The 26,550-nt window shown below is 41.0% G+C and overlaps 1 protein-coding gene across 6 annotated transcripts in view; it reads right to left on the reverse strand.

The window, feature by feature from the left end:
* The window catches only part of mtif2 (mitochondrial translational initiation factor 2), a 37,108-nt gene extending 10,787 nt beyond the window's left edge, over positions 1-26,321 (reverse strand). The window contains exons 1-8 of one of the 6 annotated variants that reach the window (XM_078229869.1): positions 26,269-26,321; positions 23,406-23,609; positions 16,317-16,428; positions 13,246-13,417; positions 10,212-10,372; positions 6,079-6,255; positions 2,990-3,129; positions 1,296-1,420 (exon numbers count right to left, since the gene is read on the reverse strand). In XM_078229869.1, coding sequence (XP_078085995.1) covers positions 1,296-1,420; positions 2,990-3,129; positions 6,079-6,255; positions 10,212-10,372; positions 13,246-13,417; positions 16,317-16,428; positions 23,406-23,603 — 1,085 coding nt within the window. In that variant the 5' untranslated portion in view covers positions 23,604-23,609; positions 26,269-26,321. Of the gene's footprint in view, positions 1-1,295; positions 1,421-2,989; positions 3,130-6,078; positions 6,256-10,211; positions 10,373-13,245; positions 13,418-16,316; positions 16,429-23,405; positions 23,610-26,201 lie in introns of all 6 variants that reach the window. The other 5 variants (XM_078229873.1, XM_078229874.1, XM_078229871.1 and 2 more) reach the window with 5 other exon arrangements.
* Positions 26,322-26,550: the final 229 nt, after the last annotated feature.

Genomic DNA, 26,550 nt, shown 5'->3' on the forward strand with positions numbered 1-26,550 from the left:
AGTTAAATTTACCAGGCACAGTCTTACCAGCCGTGCAGAGATAGCTTTGGTGGTAGGTGGGGGGGTGAGTCAATGTTACACTGGTTCAGCAATGGTACATTGGTTCCCACCTGGAAACAGGTGAACAACAGAAGCAGCTACACAGCCGGCAGAGTTGGGTGCCTATTAACTGACCACAGGGCCAGATTGGAGCTGCAGCCCGGAGCTTACTATGCAGCATGTAAAGTCTGGCAGATCCCTGAAGGGTGCCTCTTGGCAGCAGGCAGGGCCTTGCAAAGCCTGCCGCTTCTCCCACAGAGGGTCCCTCTCCATTGTGATGGCTTGGCAGCTGTAGCCACAAATAATTTAATAATTTTCAGACATTTCCAGAGGATGCCTCCACCTTGAAGTGCCTCCTTTGTTCCCCTGTCTGTTGCAGCAGCGCCCATCTCACCTGGTGGGGCTGTGATCAAAACCGCACTGCTGGGCCTCCCATTCACCCAGTCTGGTGCATGCTCTCTGCCTGCCACCCTTAATTAGATGATGCTCATGGAGACAACCTCCTAATCGGCCACATCTGGTAACATCATGCAGGCAGCCAATCAGGCATCACTAGTAAGGTCAGGACTCAGAAAACCTTCAAAAGGTAAGATTCCACCCAGCATTCCTCATAGCCTTTCCTAATCCGGGTGAATGAGAGAGAAGATTTTGGCCATTAACAGAAGTAAAATTAATTTTCAAAACCTAAGCATATAAATAATGAAATGCCCAACAATTAGAGGAGTTTTTTTTTAAAGGTTGTCCCACCTACAGCTTAGAAGGCAATCTTTTCCAAGCTTTCATCATTTTAAAACAATTTTCTGAAAGGTGAGAAAACACAGCTCAAGGTAATTCTTCCTCCAGCCTCTGTGCTGTTGTTTAGGGAAACATTTGGCCTCCATTCAGCACCACCTCATGAGGTTGGGCACCTTAAAAACAGGAGGCTTTTGGAAATGAACTTCCATCCCATCACAATATGCTGTCTGGATTAGGTTTAAATTATTTTAGTAACTTAATGGTGAAACAGTGGTTTGCTTGATCTGATCATTCATTGCAAAAATACAGTAAGTAAATGCATTGCTATACAATGTATTTAAGAAAACAACTTAAAGACATATCAATCTTGGATGTAATGCTGAAAAATCAAAGACTCCATCTTTTCTTTGCTAATTTGTTACAAAACATTGGTTCTACAATTTGGCCAATTTTATTAGTTTTTTAGGAAGTACATTTCCAATATATAAAGACAGGAAAAGTAACATCATTAACTTACTCACCCTTTTCCTTTATCATTCCGACATTCAATAATAATACCCTCAACAAGTCCAGTGCAATCTGCTTTCAATTCCAACACTTCCGATAGAGCAACAGTGGCCTCAGCTAAAGCCATCAAATTGTCTCCCTAAAAAAGTTACATTACATTACATCATATAGGCACAGTTTCAAAGCAAATACAATTCCAGAAGTCCAAAATGCTTCCACTTTATCTTTCAAAGAAATATAGGCAGTATTTTATTGCTTTAAGCATATGAACTAATTCTGCCAGAATTGGAAAATACGTATTCTTATCTTTATGAGAATGGGTTTTTTCATAGCAATGGATGATGAATTGTTTGAGTAATTGGCAAATGGATCTACATTAAACCCATAGAATCCTACAATGCAAGAGGAGGCCATTCAAAGAACAAAGAAAATTACAGCACAGGAACAGGCCCTTCGGCCCTCCAAGCCTGCACTGACCATGCTGCCTGACTTAACTAAAACCCCCTACCCTTCCGGGGACCATATCCCTCTATTCCCATCCTATTCATGTACTTGTCAAGACTCCCCTTAAAAGTCACTACCGTATCCACTTCCACTACCTCTCCCGGCAATGAGTTCCAGGCACCCACCACTCTCGTACATCTCTTTTAAACCTTGCCCCTCGCACCTTAAACCTATGCCCCCTAATAATTGACTCTTCCACCCTGGGAAAAAGCTTCTGACTATCCACTCTGTCCATGCCTCTCATTATCTTGTAGACTTCCATCAGGTCTCCCCTCAATCTCCGTTGCTCTAGTGAGAACAAACCAAGTTTCTCCAATCTCTCCTCATAGCTAATGCCCTCCATACCAGGCAACATCCCGGTAAATCTTTTCTGTACCCTCTCCAAAGCCTCCACATCCTTCTGGTAGTGTGGCGACCAGAACTGAACATTATATTCCAACGGCCTAACTAAGGTTCTATAAAGCTGCAACATGACTTGCCAATTTTTAAACTCAATACCCCGGCTGATGAAGGCAAGCATGCCGTATGCCTTCTTGACTACCTTCTCCACCTGCATTGCCATTGCAATGGCCCATCAAGTCTGCACCGACCACAATCCCACCCAGGCCTCATCCCCATAACTCTACATATTTACCCTAGCTAGCCCCCCTGACACTAAAGGGGCAATTTAGCATGGCCAATCCACCTAACCCACACATCTTTGGACGGTGGGAGGAAACCGGAGCACCCGGAGGAAACCCACGCAGACGCAGGGAGAACGTGAAAACCACACCTCACAGGATAAATGGGATTTATCCTCTTACACTAAACTGTTTCATTAGCTTTGCCTAATTAAAAGACAATAATAAGATGACACAGCATGCTTGCAACAAATAGAACCGAGGCACACATATTCTGCAGATGGAGAGTTCTTAATCTCAATCATGTGCGGGTTAGGTTGATTGGCCAGGTTAAAAATTGCCCCTTAGACTCCTGGGATGCGTAGGTTAGAGGGATTAGTGGGTAAATATGTGGGGATAGGGCCTGGGTGGGATTGTGGTCGGTGCAGACTCGATGGGCCAAATGACCTCCTTCTGCACTGTAGGGTTTCTATGATTTCTATGGTTTCTATGCTGCCTGGAAACATTTTTGAACAAGTGTGAAGATGCGATTTAGTTACAACATTCAGTTGGAGTGAATGAATGATGCCATTGAAAATAATTACCTTAAGGGCTGAAACATTTATGGACTGAACATCACCACCATACTCCTCGCAAATCACATCATAGGCTAACAATTCCTTCTTTACTTTCTCATAATTCGCTTCTGGCTTGTCACACTTATTTATTGCCAAAATTATCGGAACTACAATGAGAACAATTAAAATTAGTTGGCAACAAATAAATAATATGATGCAATATTCAAGAATATTGGGGAATTTCACAGTAACTTCATTGCAGTGTTAATGTAAGCCTTACTTGTGACTAATAAATAAACTACTTTAACTTTATTTGAAAACCCACTAATAAAATATTTTTGAAAAATCAATTTCCACAGTCCCTTACTCATTTTCACTGACCAAAAATTGAACCTTTTTACAGTAAGTTTGATTAACTGACTTTTGCTAGATCAGGAATTTGATGATTGAAAGAGTTGCACTTCAAATTGGTGCAGAGCAAATTAATGAACATACTAGATCCACATTAGCTTGATTTGAAATAGACCACGCAATGCTACATAGAAAGAATCAAATGATCTCTGTAGGTGGATTAATCATGAGACACTAATGAACAGATTTGCTAATTTCATTATAACTGAAATTGTTCCATTCAGTTACGTGGAAAACAATATGTGGCACAAAAAGCTTTCAGGATCAGTGAGTTTCATTGTATTATTTCAACTAAAGAGTTTCTAAAACACTACATTGGATCCACTTCTGCATTTTGCCTGCTGTCACAGACAAAAGGCAATGATGTGAAGGCTTCAGGGAACCTCTCTTTGTAGTTGTTGAGCTGAGAGGGTACGGAGAAATTCGGCCAGTGGATAGGGACTGTTCAGGAGATTTTGCCAAGGAAGGGAGTAGCTGATAGAAGTATCCTACACACATCACACTGAGTAGTTGGAGGCACCTGGGGCATAGTTTGGTTGTTGACTGACAATTAGGTAACGATAAAGTTGCCATTGGCCCAGATGACCATAGGTTGCTCTCCCCTTTGAGGGGGGAGAGCTGACTGGTGGTGCTTAAACTGAGGAATACCACACCTCAGGCGAGGGGCAATGTTGAGAAGGCAGACTACCACCTGGTCTCAGCACAGTAAGGACATGGTCCAATGGCAAGAGGTTTTTGAGATATTTGGAGGCCAAGCTCCAGTGAGACATTAGCAGGGCTTATGCATGGTCATACGTATGTGACCTATAGCCAAGAAAAAGCTGAAGCTGAAAAACCAGTCGAACCCGTAGCCAAATACAGGTTCAGTAGAAGAATGATATCTCTCAATCATTGCAGTAGTGGTGGAAGAGCAGGAAACTGACCCAAGATGGACCGCAAAACTTTCCCCCTGTCAATTAAGATCAATGGCAAGATACTGGAAAATGTACTCCATTTGCCATACCTTGGGAGCCTCCTCTCAAAGATAGACATTGGGGGTGATGCTGAATTTGTTGTCAATGTGCCAGATCAGCCTTCAGCAGCCTGAGGAAAAGGATACTTGAGAACCAGGATCACAAACCCAAGACTCAGATCACAGTTTACCGGGTAGCAGTGATGCTGGCATTCTATATACTGTGGAGACTTGGACAACCTGCAGCAGGCACCTTAAAATATTGGAGAAGTACCATCAGCGGTACTTTCGCAAGATCCTCCAAATGCACTGGCTGGAAAGGTGGTTTAACAGCAGCGTCCTGTCCCAAGCTTACTTGCCCAGTATCGAGGAGTTAGTCATTCAAAACCAGCTCTGCTGGACAGATCATGTCATTCATATGCCTGACACCAGACTCCAAAAGCAACTGCTCTGCACGGAACTCAGTTGCAGCAGGGGACTCCTGGAAGGATGACAGAAATTTGAAGAGATCAAATGTCCCCACTAACTCACAGGAGACCCTAGCTTGTCACCAACAAAAATAGAGAATGTTCGTGCAGGAAAGCACCAAACATATTGAAAGACTTTGCCGGGAATGTGCAGAGATAAAGTCGAGGTGTCAGACAAAGCACAGAAACATCCAAACAACCAATCTACTCAACCCTTCAAGCACCACCTGGCCCACATGTGGCAGAGTCTGCAGATCATATATCAGACTTTACAGCAATCTTAAAACCTATCAAACCAGACTGGAAGCAATACTCAATCCTGAGAAACTGTCTAAGATTTATCCCTCACTAAAACAGGTTATCTACTGATTTCTTGCCTTGCTTTGTGGGATTCTGTTGGGCACAAATTGGCTACCCATTCTCGCTAAATTATATCAAAAGCACTTGACCAGCTGGAAAGTCTTGAGGTCATGAAAGGTCTATAAGGGCAAGTTCTTTCCTTTCTTATTGTAAAACCAATGTATATAAAACCGTCATTAAATTTCTCAAACAAAATGTAAGCTGTTTATAAAATTTTGTAAATCATGAGACATGCAAGTATTGACAATTGCTGATAATATCTAACAGCAGCAATGCAAATACAACAAAGGTCTCTGAAGGAATGAACCAATGAATGTAAACTATAAGAAATTAAAATATCTTTTCTCTAATGACTGCAACAGTCTTGCAAATATTTGGGCAGTGTCACACTGTAGTTCAGATGTCAGGACACGACATTGATCATAACTCACCACATATTGGCCATCGCAAGTTAGGGGAAACAGGTATGTTATGGATAGATGCTGCATGTGTGTGCACGCACATCCACAAGCACACACACATGGAATAAACAAGCCTCTTAATTATAAAAACAACTCTAAAGGAAACCAAGGCAAAATCAAAATACTGTGGATCCCTGGAAATCTGAAAGATAAACAGAAATTGCTAGAAAAACTCAGCAGGTCTGACAGCATTTGTGGAGAGAGTCTGCTCTGAAGAAGAATCATATAGACTCGAAACATGAACTCTTTTCTCTCTCTCCACAGATGCTGCCTGATCTGTTGAGTTTTTCCAACAACTTATGTTTTTATTTTAAGAAAACACACCCTCTTCTCAAGGCAATTAGAAGCATCAGATATTAGCCACTTCCTGAGGACAAATAAAAAAAAAACACCCAAATTCAGTGAAACATGAATTACATACAGATAATTTTGGCATCGATATAACTTTAGGAGATGTAAACTTACCATTAGAATTTTTGGCATGTTGAATTGATTCTATGGTTTGCTTCATTACCCCATCATCTGCGGCAACCACTAATATCACAATGTCAGTCACATTAGCACCACGGGCCCTCATTGCTGAAAAGGCAGCATGGCCTGGGGTATCCAGGAAGGTTATCTTTTCACCAGATGGCAAGTGCACTGTGCAAACAAGTAAAACATTTTAGTCACCACACATGAAAAAGTACAAAAACACCCTTTAACTAATTCATAAATGCAAACAGCAGCAAATCTAAGACGACTGCTTGTTATCAGAAAGGCGCCAGTAAATTATTGTTGGAAAGAAGTGGATACTGCAGATATTTAAAGGGTCAATCAATCCTCCTTTAAATAAATTATAGAAATCATCCATCTTTCAATGTGTTTGTGCTATGTTAACTGCCAAATTTTTTGACATGCTTCAGTTTCATTTTTGAGTGCACCCAGTCATTCAGAAATTTTGGTGAAAATCTGCTGAAGTACATTCAGAAATACAATGAAATGATATTATTCCTATTTACCTGTCCTGCTAACTTCCAACAATTGTGGAAATGCCCTCTAAGGTCCCTCTGTTACTCTACATTTCTCAGTATCTTACCATTTGCTTTGTTCGCCCTCCCCAAGTACATTACCTCATACTGCTACTTATTTGAATTCCATTTGCTGCTTTTCTGCCCACCTGACCAATCCATTGGTTAACTCAGAGTCAGAGTCATACAGGGCAGAAAAGGCCCTTCAGCCCATTGAGTCTGCATCGACAATAACTACCACTAAATGTGCATTAATCCCATTTTCCTGCACTTGTCTCATGTCCTTGAATGTTATATTTCAAGTGCTCATCCAAACATTTTTTAAAGATAGTAAGGTTTCTGGCCTCCATTACCATCCCAGACAGTGCATTCCAGATTCCCATCACCCTCTGGGTGATAACGTTTTTTCTCAAGTCCCCTCTGAATCTCCACCCTTTACCCTAAAACTATGCCCACTTGTGATTGACCCCCTCACCCAAGGGGAACAGTTGCTCCCTACTCACCCTGTCCATGCACCTCATAATCTTAAACACCTCAGTCATGTCCCTCCTTCCTGCAGCCTACAGCTACCTTCCTCACCATTAATCACACAGCCAATTTTTTTATCTGTGAAATTTCTTAATCACGTGCCAAGAATCAAGTGTAAATTACTGATACCCAACACAAAAACAAGAGACCTAGTACTGACCCCTGTGGAACCCCACCAGGTTCTCGGAATTGTTGGGGTGCCAGATCAAAAACCCAAGGTATATTCTGAAGCCAGGCTAGACCCCAACAATTTTCTATTTTTGACATTAGTGTGAGGATAAGATGTTTCACTCCAAGCGCAATTCTACTGACACACTGGAAAGCTTTTATCAAAACAAACTTTATTTAACAACACGGTTTAATTATAACAAATGAACTAGTTTAACTTGTAACAATTGAACATTTCTTAACAAGACACTATTCTTAACTGCTAACCTATTGCTATGAGTTTCAATCAAGCAATATTTCACTTATAGACTTAAATCTCTCTTTAAAATTAGTTACACGGGTATACTTTCTTTGACTTAGGTTACCCAGCTTGGAGCTTCCAAGTGTTTGGAGAGGGAGAAAAAGAGAGGCAGCTTTCTTCTGGCAGCCCTTGCAGCAACTGCTTGTATTTTAAAATGAAAGTGAAACTGGGCTTTCCTGCAAGCTTAGCTCCTCCCATTAATCAATTAATGACTCTGCCTCTGCCAATCAATCTAATCAAAAACTCTCAAGGCTCTGCATACCAAGTCTAAAATCCCAGGAGAACTTAAATAAACAAAAGGTCCACTAACTCTAGAAAGTGACACATTCCTAACTAAACTCAGCTTTTAGCCTGCATTCTTAGCAACTGCTGCATGTTTACCAGACAAATCGACTCTTGAAACAAAGCACAGTCTCAAAGTAACCCCACCTTATACATAAAATAGCACAGTATCATCACAGAGGGGTAAAGAAAGAAGAAAAATGGGAGTAAAGTGGAAATGGACTCAGATGCAACTTACTAAAAGTCAATTTTGTTTACAGAATTTACTTCCCAGTACGCTTTATGCATCAATACTCAGCTTGTGATGAACTTAGGTTGTGATGAACAAAGCATCGTAGCTGTGAGGGACAGCTCGGTGGATAGGATATTGGTATGTAGATAGGCTGGAAAATTGGGCGGGGATCCTGGATTCAGGATTCAATCCTGGACCGGGGAGCGGCGCGGGCTTGGAGGGCCGAAGGGCCTGCTCCTGTGCTGTATTGTTCTTTGTTTGTTCCATTAGGGATCAAATAAATTGGGAGAAACTACTTTAAGGAAAAATGTACATGGTCCATTGAGAACTACAGGATCAAGGGCCTGACTGAACTTTTTTTTATGAATATTATTTGCATTCATATTAAGCATTTGGATTATTGTGGTCGCTTTATTGTACAACTACTAAAATAACTCATTGTCTGTAAATCATGAGGAGAAATGATTGAGAGAAATTCTGAGTTTTCCATTCTTTCTATTAATAAGGTCTGAAATTCACAATGGTCCAATGTCTGACATACCAGCTGATGGACTCTTAGCAAAGCAGACACTTATTTGAAATTAGAATGTAGCCAAACTGATGTTGGTTAATTTAGTCCTTAACTTAAGCTAAGACTATGTGAAAAAGCTCCAAGGAAAAATATGTTCTGCAAATATCTTTCTAATTTAAGCATTAGAATGAGAACAAGTGTGTGATTTCACAATTCCTGCTCCAATGACATCAGACTGAATCTTCCCAACTTTGAAAATCTTTGGGCATTGGGACAATTTGCAAATTCTAACCCTGTTCATAGCAGCAGTGGGACTTCAGGCACAATATTATAGAATCATTGAATCAGTACAGTGCAGAAGGAGGCCATTAGGCCCAGTGAGCCTGCACAACAACAATCCCACTCATGCTCTATCCCATAACCCCACAGATTTACCCTGCTAATCCCCTGACACTAAGGGGCAATTTAGCATGGCCAATCAAACTAACCCACATATCTTCGGAGGAAACCGGGACACCCAGAGGAAACCGACGCAGACACAGAGAGAATGTGCAAACTCCTGACAGACAGTGACCCAAGGCCGGAATTGAACCTGGGTTGCTGGTGCTGTGAGGCAGCAGTGCTAACTACCATGCCGCCCCAGCACCTGAGCCAGCCAATTAAGAACCTGCCTCTAAGAATACCATCTAATTAAAGATGGTGGACAGGTTCTGGAGGCAGGAGGGGATACAAGGATACACTACTGGGGCAGCCAGCAGCCTTCACAGTGCCACAAGCAACTGAGAGGAAAGCAACAGAAGCTGCAGGGAAACAATGGAGGTGCATACATCATTGGGGAGTTGCTGGCACTGCGATAGTCTCAGCACTAAAGGAGGAAGACATTCTCCAGGAAATTCCCACGTTATGGCAAGCCTCTAACATGGGAATGAATCAGCCTTGCCATTTTTTGCCGATAAACATTAAAAGTGTTTGACGTCTCATGCAGCTAAGACCTCCCATTGCACAATCACCTCCTCTGAGATGCTGGGTGCAGAGTGAAGAAAAATAGAAAAAAATGATTTGTTAACTACCTTATTTGGTTGCCCTGCTGCAGATGCGCATGTTGCTGGCAGTAGATCTAGCACTCGCCTGGGAAAAGCCTTGGTAAACTGACAAATACATTTTTGCTCAATTTTCTTGTCCCCCATCTTAAGGGGCAGGAAAAATTCCCAAGTGAGTTAAAACGATTGGCACGAGGCAGAATATCCCATTCATTGTGTAACCTGGGGTTGGCCTCCAGCTCTTCCTCACAATCAGAGCAGGGAAACAGCACATAGAGATGACTGACAGATAATAGCAGAAGAGATATTTTAACGGTGCTACTGTAGAAAATGCTACTAAAACTAAAAAGCTGACATAACATGTACATTCCAAGAAGTATCAAACAAACAATACTGGGAGTTGATTATATTTTTGCAAATAAATTTCCTAAAAACCTAAGTACCATACTTTTAAAACCCACAACAGAATAAAAAATTATTGATCAGGTACAATTGAGTCAGGCATACAGAGGATTGCAAGACATACCAAGGAATGCTCCAATATGTTGAGTGATACCTCCTGCCTCCATAGCTGCAACCTGAGTTTTCCTAAGACTGTCAAGTAATGTTGTTTTTCCATGGTCAACGTGACCCATTATGGTAACCACAGGTGACCTGGGAACTAGCACAGTTGGATCTGAATGTGGCCTAAAGCAGAAAGTACTTAGTGATTAGCTCGCAGACAGTAGTGAAATCTCATGGTAAGTTAACTAATTTCTCAGCACTTAGAAATCAAGTAAGAAGTCTTGAAAGATAACAGAATGTAAAATCGTATTTTCCATACGTTTAGCCATCATGGACAAAGACTACCAGACAGAATATCTGACCAGGGGTCAGTTGACAACAACAACTTGTATTTGTATAGCATCTTCAACGTAATAAAATGCCCAAGGTGTTTTACAGGAGTTTGATTAAACAAAATTTGACATCAAGTTGTATAAGGGGTTTAGAGCAGACGGCTAAAACAATGCTCAAAGAGGTAGGTTTTAAGGAACATTTTAGAGGAGCAAAGAGAGGTAGAAGGGTTTAGAGGATTAGGGAGGGAATTCCAGAGCTTAGGGCCCTCACAATTAAAGGCACAGCCACTAATGGTAGAACAAGTAAAACAAGAATGCTCAAGAGGCCAGAATTAGATGAGAGCAATATTCAAGATTTGTGGGGATAAAGGAAATTCCAGAAATTGGGATGGGTGAGGCTAATCCATGAAGGAATTTGAAAACAAGGATGAGAATTTTAAAACCCAGGTGTTGCTTTACTAGAAGTCAATGTAAGCTAGCAAGTACAATGGGTCGGTAAAACATGGGCAGCAGAGATTTAAATGATCTTAAGTTTACGGATGGTAGAACGTGGCAGACTAGCCAGGAGTTCATTGGAATAGTCAAGTCTAGTCGTAACAAATATAAAGGTTTTAGCAGCAGATCAGTGGAAGCAGGGCTAGAGTCCAGTGATGTTACATGGAAATAGGCAATCTTAGTGTTGGTACAAATATGTGATCAGAAGCTCATCTCGGGGTCAAATATGGTACTAATGACTGTGAATAGTCTAGGCCAACCTCAGGCAGTTATCAAGGAAAGGGATAGAGTAAGTAGCTTGGTAATGAAATATTTAGCAGGGACCAAAGACAATGGTATCAATATTTCCAATATGTAAATGGAGGACCTTTCTAGTTATCCAGTACTGGGGGAGCAGTTTGATAATTTAGTAACATTGACGTTGTTGAGAGAGGTGGTAGTGCTGGAGAGCTAGGTGCCATCAGTGTACATGTGAAAACTAATACTGTGTTTTTGGATAATGTTACCAAGGGATGGCTTTTTAAAAATTCTTTCATGGGATGTGGGCATCACTGGCTAGGCCAGCATTTTTATTGTGTCCATCCCCAAGTCCTTTGAGAAGGTAGCAGTGAGCCGCCTTCTTGAACAGCTGCAGCCCATGTGGTGTACATACACCCGTAATGCTGTTTGGGAGGGAGATCCAGGATTTTGACCCAGTGACTGTGAAGGAACAGCGATATAGTTCCAAGTCAGGATGGTGTGTGGCCTGGAGGGGAATTTCCAGGTGGTGGTGTTCCCATGCATCTTCTGCCCTTGTCCTTCTAGATGATAGAGGTTGCTGGTTTGGAAGGTGCAGTTGAAGGAGTCTTGGCGAGTTACTGCAGTGTATCTTGTAGATGGTACATACTGCTGGCACTGTGCATCAGTGGTGCAGGGAGTGGATGTTAGATGTGGTGGATGGCATGCCAATCAGCAGGCTGCTTTGTCCTGCATGGTTTGAAGCCCTAGGGCATTGATGGAGCTGCACTCATTCAGGCAAATGGAGGGTGCTCCATCACACTATTCTATCACACTCCTGACTTGTGCCTTGGAGAGTGAGGAGGTGAGTTACCTACCACAGAATTCCCAGCCTCTGACCTGCTCTTGTAGCCATTGTATATGGTTTGTCCTGTTCAGTTTCTGGTTAATAGTAATTCAAAGAATGTTGATAGTGGAGGATTCAGTGATGGCAATGTCATTGAATGTCAGGGGGAGATTCTATCTTGTTTGAAACAGTCATTGCTTGGCACTTGTGTGGCACAAATGTTACTTGCCACTTATCAGCCCAAGTCTGAATGTTGTCCAGGTCTTGCTTCATTGGTTCAGACTATTTTAATACTAGAGGTATCGTGAATGGTGCTGGATATTGTGCAATCATCAATGATTAAAGCCACTTTTAACCTCATGATGGAGGGAAGGTCATTGATGAAGCAGCTGAGGATGGTTAGGCCTAGGACGTTAGCCTGACAAACTCCTGCAGTGATGTCCTGGAACTGAAGTGATTGATCTCCAACAATCACAAACATCTTCCTTTGTTCTAGGTATCACTTTGGGCGGCACAGTGGCAAGCACTGCTGCCTCACAGCGCCAGGGACCTGGGTTCAATTCCCGTTTTGGGTCACTGTCTGTGCGGAGTCTGCACGTTCTCCCTGCGTCTGCATGGGTTTCTTCCGGGTGCTCCGGTTTCCTCCCACAATCCAAAAGACGTGGTGGTTAGGTGGATTATGGGGTCTGGAGCCAATGCTGTAGACTTGGAAGTACCAATGCCTCCTAACCACTTTTCTGACACCTCTGGTGTCATTGTCCTGCGGCTGTGACAGGACATCTCCAGGGATAGCTATGGGGGAATCTCGGACATTGGCTGCAAGGCATGATTCAGTGAGAATGACTATATCAGGGTAATGCTTGACTAATCTATCTGCCATTTCTCACCCAAATCCTCAGATGTTAGTGAGGAGGGCTTTGCATGTTCAACAGGGTAAGGTGTACCTTTGTCATATCCAGTGTATAAGTTGATGCCTGGTGGTCCATCAGGTTTTATTTTTATGCAACGTTTCTACAGTGGCTTGATACTACTAGCACAGATTAGGCAGTTGAAATATTTCAATTTGACTTGAATTTTTTAAATTAAAAATATTGATATTTTATCAAAACATTAACAGAGCATTACCATTATTGGCTGATAATATGCAAATTAAACACAGAACCTACCGCCTCACAGCATCTTTATTTTCTTTCACTTTTTCTTCTGAAAGCTTTGCCCACTTGAACTTCATTCCAGACTTCTTTATGACCTCCTTTATCCATTTTTCATCCAAGACAAAATCCTGTTCTAGGGAGTCTATGTCAATATTTGTATGGAGTAGAGCTTCATACACATGATCTACATTCAGAAAAAAAAACTATTTGAATATGTAGAAATAAATTCAGAAATAACTTACTTTTCTCTTTTTAGATACTTGTTTTGATAGAGCAAATTGGAGAAGGTTTGGACGGGCTATCAACACAGGCAGCTAACGGCACAATCACTAAATAGGGGAAGCTATAGAGATGAGGAATGGCAAGCAATGAAGAGATTTGAACACATGAATGATAATTTTAAATTAGGAGTGGCACACTGGGAGACAATGGAAGTCAGTAAGGGTAGGGATGGTGATAAATGTTTATGGAGAGGGGATAATAGGTCGTCACCCAGGTGAGCATGAAAATAGTTGTCCATAAGGGTCTAAAACAGCAGCAGATAAACTGAGGTAAGAGCAGACGCCATTGATGTTGAAAAGATAGAAGTAGACTTTTTTGTGAGGGAGAAGATGTAGGGATTAGAAGCTGAATTAGAAGGTCAAATAGGATGCTGAAATTACAAACAATTTGGTTCAGTTTAAGGCAGTGGCCAAGGAGTGGGTGGAGTTGATGGCGAGGTCACATATTTTATGATGCAGCCTAATTTTAACTCTGCTCACCTGACAGAAGTGTTATGTTATGTTATAATGGCTATCTGCTGCATTCCCAGTATCCAAGCTTTTTGTCAGTTTAACTCTTGTTTTTGAGGAGAATATAGGCCACCTGTCCCACAGACCGGGAGTATTGATGTCCTCATTGATGGGGGAATTCAAGGCCCAATAGCAACAATTCATAGACCAGTGAGATTTTAACTTGGGATCACAGCTGCATTGTCCAATCCATCATGGAAAGCTGGCAACAGATGGGATCAAGGATCAGAAGAGGCCCAGGGAAGTTATTTAATTCTCCTTAAATGGTTGCCCATCAATCAGAACACAGAGAGCTCTTCTGGGCCCCAGGCTCCTCTTGCTGTGTCTACAACTGCACCAGGAACTGTTTCCTCGAGTCCAAATCCACACTTGTCATCCACTTTCCATTTCAACCCCATCAACTTCGGGTGAGAACTGGCATAGCAAGATTTAAATGGGGCTGAGAATTAAACTTGCTTGTGCCTCAGACTGACTGGGCCTTTCCCATGAGCCCCAGGTTAAAAGTCGGGGCTGGTTTTGATCCCTCCAATGTATAGCTAGAGGAAATTGCAGCTCAAACAAGATTAGTTAATGAGCAAACAGTCTGACAGCACAGGGAAGTGGAGGGGTTGAAAAGTGTGGCATAAAGTTTTAACTGGATATCATCAGTATACACAGAGAAACCAAATCCATGAGAATAATAGCGCCAAGGAGTAGGAGCCATGTAAATGAGAGGAAGGGGTCAAAGGTGGGTCCTTGGGAGATTCCCATGGTGAATAAAAATCCTATCGGACCATGTCTTAAGCAATAAACTATAGAAGGCAATTAATAATAATCACATAAGCAATAGCAATGACAATACAACAATTTACTGTAATATACAGAACAATACAATTCCTTCTCAAATGTAGGAAATGACAGCAACACAAAATAAAACCGCAATTGAGGTAGAGTCCTTTGATAATAACTTTATCTTAATATAACTATATTGCCTGGTGAATAACTATTTGTCAATCAACATTACTGGCTTTGGGTGACTGTCTATGTGGAGTTTGCACGTTCTCCCTGTGTCAGTGTGGGTTTTCTTCGGATGCTCCGGTTTCCTCCCACAGTTCAAAGATGTGCAGGTTAGGCTGATTGGCCATGCTAAATTGTCCCTTTGTGTCCCATGATGTGTGGTTTAGGTGGATCAGCCATGGGAAATGTGTGGGGTTGCAGGGATAAGGCAGGGCAGAGGGCCTGGGTAAGGTGCTCTGTCAAAGAGTCAGTGCAGACACGCTGGGCCGAATGGCCTCTTCTGCACTGTGGGCATTCTATGATTCATGTGCAGCCTTCTGTATCTCTGTTAAATATGGAGCCATTAATTAACATTTAACCAGGAACAAAGGACATCAAAATATTTATATCTTATCAGGTTCCTTTCCAGTGTCAAGTTAGAGAGAGATATGGCCTTACCTTTCGAGCAGTCATCTTACAGAGTTACTTTTAAAACAGAGTCAAAAGGAAAATAAAGTTACAAGTAAAATATTAACAGCCAGTGCCTTCCTGACTTGTACAACATGCTGTGTTCCTTTTTCAGCAACCAGACCAGGTTATTTCTTTATGTGAACTTTATTTTAACTTGAAGTGCAGTAATGTGTGGGGATCATATCAGCCACGATTGAATGGCAGAGCAGCCTCGAATGGTCTAATTCTGCTCCTGTATATAATGGTCTTAATGACACAACAAAAATAATACATCAGGGATAAAATATTGCATTTTGTCACTCATGCATCAATCTGTCCAAGAATAATTCAATCAGTGATGCTCTAAATCTGAATTCGAGGAACTACATGATCCATGACCTGCTTTCATACCGGTGAGACCATTTGGCATTTGTTATGTTTGTGGACAATGTTTCCATTTCTTGCTTTCTACTCATTAAAGTAAATAGCAGAAAATCAGTCTGGCATGTAGAAATGGAAAACCTCAATCTGTAAGTCTCCAGCTCTCCTGGGGTACCCACAATAATACAAAATTCCAAAGTTGAATGCAAACAGCCTAAAAGTACTGCTTCAGACAAGGTGATTTAAATTTGATGGTCTGTCAGCAACATCACAAGACTGGACTGGCATAGTTATTCAGAAATCTCAATAGACCAGAGACTTGTAGGATGTGTGAGATGGCAGAAATGGCTCACAAATAGCATGGGACATTGAGCAAGAGCAAACGCCCAACTAGACTTGATTGTTGCTCTTATGCATTCTGCAACAATGATAATAACCTCTTGCTTCGGCTAGCATAATAACATTAATTTTATGCTGTATCTTTACCTGTATCTTTATCCATTGCTTCTGCAAGTTCAGAGACAGTCATTCTTTGCTTTATCTCCACTTCTTTTTTTACTTGCTTTTGTTTCACTGGAGCTATCTTATATTTATCTTTCTTGAAAGAAAGAAACAGGAATTTACAAAAGAATAAACTTGTAAAACACTCAGCACTTGGAGAACTTCAGTATTGCACTGGATGGTCAGCCTAGATTATGTCCTTATAACTCTAGAGACAACCATGGAATTGTATCCAGCATTGGTTAACGTCAAAAGAGGGCATAAAGTTAAAAACTCAAAAGATATTTTAACAAGCTACCACCCAAATGAAACAACCACTGGAGGTTGCTTCTGATTTCTATATTCAAAACTATTGCCTCCATGAGCCATTTGTCATGATGATAGAGCAAAGCACACATTAGGTAAGGGCATAGCAAAATAAGATATTTTAAATAAGATATGCGTTTTTAGAACCAAAAGAGATTTTCCAGCGCATTTTTTTATTTCAGATTCCAGCATCCGCAGTAAATTGCTTTTATTGTATGTGTTTTTAAAAAACGGGCATGCAAGCCAAAGATGGTTGAGGATGTAAATTTTGAGAATGCAAATTCAGTCACTGTCTGAATTGCTGCGATGTGGGTGATACAAAGTCCTGAGAGACAATAGAATATCACATCCTTTTTCCAGACAGGGGCATATCAAAGGCACAAAGCAACTGACTATAATCTCCTGTGGAGATAATGGAAGCTGATTATACTCTCAGCAGGAAACATATCCTGTAAGTTAAGTACCAAACAGATTTGTGGATTTTTGCCTTCTAAGAATACACAGGAGACTGGAATAAAAAGCCAGCTGAAAACTCAGTCAGTGTGGACTAGTGCTGGATGTGTCAGAGTCTGTGACACAGAAACAAAGAAAGATAACAGCAGTCACCCCTGCTCTGCCAGGTAAAATAAAAGTCTCTCTTTTCTGAGAGAAAGCTAAGTCAGCAAAGCCATGGCTGAAAAGGAAACAGGATGACTCCTCTCACCTAAACTGTACAACCCTGGAATCTTGAAACCAACTGTTCAACTGCTGAAGTCAGCATTACTGGAATCACAAATCTCAAATGGCTGCAAAGTTTCGCCAAATACTCACAATTCAAGGACAGATTTGTATATATTTTTAAACTTATTTTTTGACTCACTTCTCATTTCTAATCTGTGTGAATGTATATGCATGTGGTGTTTATTATTTTCCTCAAGTTTAGTAGTTAATAAACTCACTCTTTCTGTGACTAAAGAAAGCCTGGCTAAAAGTGGGTTCTTTCTAAAATATTAAGACGTTTGGACTGGGAAAAGGCAAGGGAAGAGATCCTTTTTGAAGTAATCTTGTTGTGACAACCAAAAGGGTTGGATAAAGAAAGGGCGTAAGAAGTCTCACAACGCCAGGTTAAAGTCCAACAGGTTTATTTGGCAGCACTAGCTTTTGGAGTCTCAGGCTCCTTCATCAGGTGAGTGAGGACTTGTGTTCACAAACAGGTCATATACAGACACAAACTCAATTTACAAGATAATGGTTGGAATGCGAGTCTTTACAGGTAATCAAGTCTTAAAGGTACAGACAATGTGAGTGGAGAGAGGGCCAAGCACAGGTTAAAAAGGTGTGTATTGTCTCCAGCCAGGACAGTTAGTGAGATTTTGCAAGCTTGGGCAAGTCGTGCGAGTCAGCGAGCAGAGCAGAGACTGATAGCCAAGTTCCGCACACATGAGGACAGCCTCAACCGGGATCTTGGGTTCATGTCACACTATCTGTAACCCCCATGACTTGCCCAAGCTTGCAAAATCTCACTAACTGTCCTGGCTGGAGACAATACACACCTTTTTAACTTGTGCTTGGCCCTCTCTCCACTCACATTGTCTGTACCTTTAAGACTTGATTACCTGTAAAGACTCGCATTCCAACCATTATCTTGTAAATTGAGTTTGTGTCTGTATATGACCTGTTTGTGAACACAAGTCCTCACTCACCTGATGAAGGAGCCTGAGACTCCAAAAGCTAGTGCTGCCAAATAAACCTGTTGGACTTTAACCTGGTATTGTGAGACTTCTTACTGTGCTTCCCCCAGTCCAATGCCGACATCTCCACATTAAAGAAAGGGAGCCAGTTCAAGCCTCCTCACTGAGGGGCATAACAATTTTGGCTTATCCCATCCGGAGTTTAATAAATTGAGGCTGAGGTACTTCCCACAAAGGGGGCAGAGGGTAACAAATTTGGGGATCTCGCTCAGGGACCAGTCATAACACACTTTAAATATGAGTGGTAGTATTCATGGCTAACGTTTTTGGGTCAAGCTGTAATCAAGGACGTGGAAACATAATCTAGTTCGTACTTCAGTGCAGTACCAAGAGTGTGCTAAATTGTCAGAGAAGCCATCTTGCAGATAAATGCCTACCTCATTGGGACTTAAACAAAGGAGTGAAAAAAAAGAATAGAAGAATGAGAAATAATCTCAATTAAACATTTAAAATTCTGAGTGGGCTTGATAGAGTAGATGCTGAGAGGCTGTTTACAGCAAAGAGAGAGCTTACATCCAGTTAATTCCTTATTATATCTGCAGTAACACTACGTGTAGGGCCCCAACCCCCAGGAATCATTTAGGATGACATAAATAATAAGATCAAACAGAAGAAGAAATTATTTTTAAAAACAATGGAACAAAGAAGCAAGTAAATAAGTAATTTGGGAATAACAAGGTTTCTTTTTGAATAATATGAAATGGGTGGTTAACAAGACAGATTGGCTGGGAGAGATCTTCAAATTTGTACCCAAGGATGATATGTCAGTCCTAAATTTAATTAAGTAAATTTAAAGATCCACTTTCCCTTTCAATTATCTCCCATTACAGTAAAAACAGCTTGATAAACAAAGTCTATCTTAAGCAGCATCCCAATAAAAGCCATAAAACAGAACTTTTAATCTCCGAATCCAGTTTATTACCATCTTGAAACATTGCCTGCTTTGATGCATGCTCACCTCCACAGCTGCTGAAATCATCATCACTGTAGAAGACATAAGTTACTTCCCAGAAATAGAGGGTAACCTAGATACAGCAGTAAGGATCTGAAGAGTTGGGGGTGGGATGAGTCAGTGGGTCTGGAGCAGTCCAAATGAGAATTGAAGTCCGATGTAATAGCAAAAAAGGAAAATGATTGATTGGTTGGGGAATTTTTTCTGTTAGATAAACTAGGGAATGTTGATTGGGAAAAGGTAACTGTAATTGAAACAATATGAATAAGAATCTTCTGAAACTCTGGTAATTTTTAGCAAGGTTTTATGAGTAGCAGAAATATTTACTAGCAGCAGTAAAGCTTACTAGTAGTATTAAAGTTTAAAGTTTATTTATTAGTCACAAGTAGGCTTCCATTAACACTGCGATGAAGTTACTGTGAAAATCCCCTAGTCGCCACACTCCAGTGCCTGTTCGGGTACACTGAGGGAGAATTTAGCATGGTCAATCCTATTAGTGTTGATCAATTGTAAATTATGTAAGAAAAATAAAATAATTAACGCATTATAAGGATGGCAGGGAAGATGACATGTTGCAACTGTGGAATATAGGATCCAGTGAGTGCCAGTGTGATCTACTGAAATCACAAATTGCAGTAAATTCCTGCGGCTCAAGGAACTTTGGCTCTGGGCCAATGAGCTGGAGGCTGAGCTTAAGACACTGCGATGCATTAGGGTGGGAAAATAACCTGTAAGTTGAGGAACCAACATGCTATCCTAGATTTGGTATGATGCAATGAGCAGGGGTTAATTAATAATCTTGTTGTGCAGGGTCCTTTAGGGAATAGTGACCATAACATGATAGAATTCTTTATTAAGGTGGAAAGTGAAGAAATCCGATCTGAAACAAAGGTCCTCAGTTTAAACAAAGGAAACCATAAAGGTACGAGGCGTGAGTTGCCAAAGATAGAATGGGAAAAGGTATGACGGTGGATAGGCAATGGCTGATATTTTAATGAACAAATGTATGCGTAGCAACAGTTATACATTCCTTTCAGGAACAAAAACACAAGAACAGCAGCCCAACCATGACTTACAAAATAAATTAATAGTACTAGCTCCAAAGAGAAGTCATATAAAGATACTGGAAAAAGTAGCAAGCCTGAGGATTGGGAGTTCAGTACAAGAGAACAAAGAGATTGGTTAAGAGGGAAGAAAAATAAAGTATGAGAATAAACATGCAAGTAACAAAAAGCGGATTGTAAAAGCCTCTATAAATATATAAAAAGAAAAAGATCAGTGAAGAAAAATATAGGTCCCTTACAGTCTAAAACAGGAGAATTTACAACAGAAAACAAGAAATTGGCAGAGCAATTAAACAACTATTTTCATTTCTGTCTTTACAGAGGAAGAGACAAATAACTTCCCAGAAATGCTAAGGAATCAAGGGGCCTGTGAGATGGAGGAATTGAAGGAAATTAGTATTCATAGAAAAACAGTGTTGGAGAACCTAATGGGACTGAAAACCGATAAATCCCCAGGGCCAGATAATCTACATCACAGGGTATTAAAGGAGGTGGCCATGGAAATAATGGTTGTGTTTGTTGTCATCTTCAAAAATTCTGTAGATTTTGGAGCAGTTCCAGCAGATTGGAGGGTAGCAAACGTAACCCTGCTGTTTAAAAAAGAATGAAGGGAGAAAACAGGGAATTACAGACTGGTAGCCTAACATCAGTAGTAGGGAAAATGCTAGAGTCTATTATAAAGAATGTGATGCCAGGACACTTAGAAAATATCAAAGGGATTAGACAAAGTAAACACGGATTTATGAAAGAGAAATAATGTTTGACAAATCTGCTGGAGTTTTTTTGAGGACATAACTAGTAAAATAGATGTGGGTGAACCAGTGGATGTGGAGTATTTGGATTTTCAGAAAGCTTTTGATAAAGTCCCACATAAGAGGTTAGTGTGCAAAATTAAAGCACATAGGATTGGAAGTAATATATTGGCATGGATTGAGAATTGGTTAGCAGACAGGAAATATAGAGTAGGAATAAATGGGTCTTTTTTGAAGTGGCAAGCAATTATTAGTGGGGTTCTGTAGGGATCAGTGTTTGGGCCCCAGCTACTCACAATATATATCAATGATTTGATGAGGGAACCAAATGCAATATTTCCAAGTTTGCTGATGACACGAAACTTGGTGGGAATGTGGGTGGTCAGCAGGATGTTAAGAGACTTCAAAGTGATTTAGACAAGTTGAACGAGTGGGCAAATACACGGCAGATGCAGTATAACGTGGATAAATGTGAAGTAATCCACTTCGGACAGAGAAACAGAGTGGCATAGTATCATTTAAATGGTGATAGATTGGGAAATGTTGACATACAAAGGGATCATCGAACATCAGCCACTGAAGGCAAGCACGCAGGAGCATCAAGCAATTAGGAAGGCAAATGTTATGTTGGTCTTCATTGCAAGAGGACTTGCATACAGGAGCAAGGATGTCTTACTGCAGCTGTATAGGGCCTTGGTGAGACCACACCTGGAGTACTGTGTGCAGTTTGGTCTCCTTATCTAAAAAAGGATATACTTGCCATAGAAAGAGTGCAGCAAAGGTCCACCAGACTGATTTGTAGGATGGCAGGATTAATGTATAAGGAGGGTTTTTATTATTCATTTACGGGATGTGGGCGTCACTTGCTAGGCCAGCATTTATTGCCCATCCCTAGTTGTCTTCAGGAGGTAATGATGCGCTGCCTTCTTGAACAGCTGCAATCCCTGAGGCGTAGGTACAGCCACAGTGCTGCTAGGGGGGGAAATTCCAGAATTTTGACCCAGTGACAGTGAAGGAGCAGGACTATATTTCCAAGTCAGGATGGTGAGTGACTTGGCGGGGAACCTCCAGATGGTGGTATTCCCAGCTATCTGCTGCTCTTGTCCTTCTAGATGGTAATGGTCACTGTTTTGGACGCTCCTGCCTAAAGAACCTTGGTGAGTTCCTGCAGTGCATCCTGACCAGACTGTTAATCTTTCCTATTTGCAAGCAGAGCGTGAAGATGCAACTACAACTAACTAACTGGTCTCATTCCATAAAATGATGGATATTCACTGGTCAGTTTTGTGTATTGCCCAAAGTCAAAGAGAACTCGATACACAACCTAAATCCCAATATAAAACACATTTTATCCATTTTACGTAAAGCCATGGAGGGAAAATAAAATAAGATAGAACTTCCCTTTGCAACATGATAAAACTATATTCCTATTACAATGGTGAGTCAGTCCAACAATTCTTCCCAGTACACCATTCAAGCCTCATCATCTCTCAAAATTGAATCCCTTTTTTGCATTTCATTCAGGATTTGGAATCTGAGCAAATTGCTTTTCCTTTATTGCTTCTTCATATGACAGTAGTTTTCTCCATATATGAAGCCAAAAACCTTTCAGCATAGTGGTTGCTCTCCTTAATCTAACTATAATTACTTTTGGATTGCTTAGTGATGCTTTGTGCTCAATAAGCTCCTATGCAATGCACAAAACATCTGGGACGAATTTTCCCGGTCTGCCTGCCACAGGAATCGTAGCAGGCAAGGGATGGACCATGGAAAGGTCCGTTGACCTTGGGTGGGATTTTACAGTTTTGGGGTGAACATGGCTGGAAAATCCCACCCTGAAATTCTTTGTGCATTTGAAGAGGTCAACTATGTTCAACAGTTATCATACTTGATGGCTCCATGTGCATTAGTATAAAAGCCTAACTCATTTTCAATGCCACATTTTGCATAATTACATGGACTTTCCAATATTAGTTTAAAGTTTGTCATGACTGAGGGGTAATTACTAACTCTACAGTACATAACTACCTGGAAAATGCAATATTGTTCAAGCTCACCAAGATAATACAGTCACAAAATAAATTGGAATGTTTGCAATTTTCTAAATGGGAGGCAGAAAATGTTTATTGTTTCATTAATTTATAATTGGAAAATGTTAATTGGCATAGATACCCACAACTGCCACTTAATGGTGGCGATCTAATGCAAAAATGGTGGTGAGTCAGAGTAGAAACTATGACTGGACCACAAACTATAATAAACCATCTTACCTTTTTAGTGACTAAATGCCTGATGAATGGCAGGCTGGATTTGTTGATGCCTCCAGGTATCCAGATTTGTTGCAAAACCACTAGACCTGAGCGTAGCCACGAGTCACGAGTATCTCTCCATCTCAGAGTATGAATCCCATGGGTGCACCGCTTCCATGTCGCAGGCTTCAGTCTGACCAACAATCTTCTCATCATCATCACCTACTGGGAATAAAATTATTTATTTATAAAGCATTTTAAGATTGTCAATATTGATAAAGTTCTTAAAAGTATTTATAAAATGTATAATTCATTGGCTGAGAAGTGTTTTGGAATTTTCTGAGCAAGTCAAAGGCACCATATAAATGCAAGTTATTTTCTTTATAACAATACATTTTTATAATAAATATTGCACCATCACCATTACAATATTAAAAAACTAAACGTTCAATTTGCTAATTTCAATGACATACTTCATTGATTAAACTAATTAATTCTTCAGCCATAAACACAACAAAGGTCCCAATATTGATAACTAAACTGAATTAGCATATTTCTGCTTGTTTGCATTTATATGAAATTCAGTTAACAAGTTAGATGTATAAGGAAAGAGAAATAAAGGGATATAGGAAGAAAGGGATATAGGAAGGGGGTGGCACGGTAGCACAGTGATTAGCACTGCTGCTTCACAGCTCCAAGGACCTGGGTTCAATTCCCGGCTTGGGTCACTGTCTGTGTGGAGTTTGCACATTCTCCTCGTGTCTGCGTGGGTTTCCTCCGGGTGCTCCAGTTTCCTCCCACAGTCCAAAGATGTGCGGGTTAGGTTGATTGGCCATGCTAAAATTGCCCCTTAGTGTCCTGGGATGCGTAGATTAGAGGGATTAGTGGGTAAAATATGTAGGGATAAGGGGGTAGGGCCCGGGTGGGGTTGTGGTCGGTGCAGACTCGATGGGCCGAATGGCCTCTTTCTGTACTGTAGGGTTTCTATGAAGTTGTGGAATTTAGATTACTGCTCATATGAAGGATAAAGGTGTCCTGATTATTCGAGCCAGGATCTGACACCTTGCACATATAGCCATTCTTATTTGTGAAGCAAGACAGTAGGATTTCATAAATGTTGACACATTTCAATCACATTTCAAATCTACTCGTGCATTTCAGGCATCAGTTAGGGATATGGGGAGCAGGCAAGAAAATGGAATTGAAGCCCAAGATGAGCCATGATCATATTGAGCGATTTTCACCAGGAGTAAAAAATGTCTCACTGCAATTGTACAGAACCTTGGTGAGGCCACACCTGGAGTATTATGGACGGCTTTAGAACATAAGAACTAGGAGCAGGGGTAGGCCATCTAGCCCCTCAAGCCTGCTCTGACATTCAAAAGATCATCGCTGATCTTTTCATGGACTCAGCTCCACTTACCCACCCACTCACCATAACCCTTAATTACTTTACTGTTCAAAAATCTATCTATCTTTGCCTTAAAAACATTCAACGAGTAGCCTCAACTGCTTCACTGGGCAGGGAATTCCACAGATTCACAACCTTTTGAAGTTGCTCCTCAACTCAGTCCTAAATCTGTTCTCCCTTATTTTGAGGCACAGTACTCCAGATGTGGCCTCACCAGCACCTTATATATCCTTGCATATATAACATATCCTCCCTGTTTTTAAACTTCATCCCTCAAGCAGCAAAGGACAAAATTCCATTTGCCTGCTTAATTACCTACTGCATCTGCAAACCAACGTTTTGCGATTCATGCACAAGGACACCCAGATCCCTCTGCATAACAGCATGCTGCAATTGTTTACCATTTAAATAATAGTCCATTTTGCTGTTATTCCTACCAAAATGGATGACCTCACATTTACCAACATTGTACTCCATCTGCCAGACCTTGCTCACTCAAACTATCTATATTCTTTTGCAGACATTCAGTGTCCTCTGCACACCTTGCTCTACTACTCATCTTAGTGTCACCTGCGAACTTTGACACACTACACTTGATCCCCAACATCAAATTATCAATGTAAATTGTAAACAGTTGTGGTCCCAATACTGATCCCTGAGGCACACCATTTGTCACTGATCGCCAACCAGAAACATATCCATTTACCCCCACACTTTGCTTTCTGTTCGTTAACCAATCCTCTATCCATGCTAATACATTACCCATAACACCATGCACCTTTATCTTATACAGCAGCCTTTTGTGCAGCGCCTTGTCAAATGCCTTCTGGAAATCCACCAGTTCCCTATTGTCCACTGTGCTCATAATGTCCTAGGTCTCCTTTCCTAAAAAAAATACTTATTTGCCATTGAGGAAGTGCATCAGAGGTTCCCCAAAATATTGCCCGGGAAGGTAGAATTGTCTTATGAGGAGAGATTGAGGAAACTAAGGTTGTATTCTCACCTTTTGGGGAATGAGAGGTAGTGTCATTGATACTTACAATATTCTTACATGACATGATAGGTTAGATGTGGCCAGAATGGTTGGTGAGTCTAGAACCAGGGAGCACAGTGTGAGAATAAAGGGCAAGCCATTTAAGACTGAGGTGAAGAGGATGGTGAATCTTTGGAATTCTCTACCATAGAAGTTTAATAATTTGTTCAAAACTTAAATTGATAGGTTTTTGGATTCTATTTACATCAAGGGTATGGGGATAGTGCAGGAAAAATGGTGTTGAGGTAGATGATCGGTCATGGTCTGTTCCAATGGTGGAGCAGGCACAACGGGCCGAATGGCCCAATCCAACTCCGATTTCTTATGTTCTTATCCTTGCATTCCCTAAATGTTATTAACCTCCGGCACCTACCCAGCACAGTTCAGCTGACAAGCTACGATAAAGGGCACATTAATTAGTGATTTATCCACAAGGGTACCTGACACTCTTCATTCTCTGGAAGCCGCCATTGTAGTTCCCACAATACACTTCGCCGCTAAGCAACAGATAGCGAATGAAAACCCGTTGCGGCCATCTTAGTAAAGGAGACCCGAATCGATAGGCGAATCTGGTGGCCATCCTAGTAAAGGAGACACTGATCGATGACTAGTTTAGTAAAGGACTCTCAATCGATGACCGAGTCCGATAGCCATCCGAGTAAAGGAGATCCGAATAGATGGCCGGATCCGGTGGCCATCATAGTAAAGGAGACTCTAATAGA

Source organism: Mustelus asterias, chromosome 15, assembly GCF_964213995.1.
Source record: "Mustelus asterias chromosome 15, sMusAst1.hap1.1, whole genome shotgun sequence".
Taxonomy (NCBI): domain Eukaryota; kingdom Metazoa; phylum Chordata; class Chondrichthyes; order Carcharhiniformes; family Triakidae; genus Mustelus; species Mustelus asterias.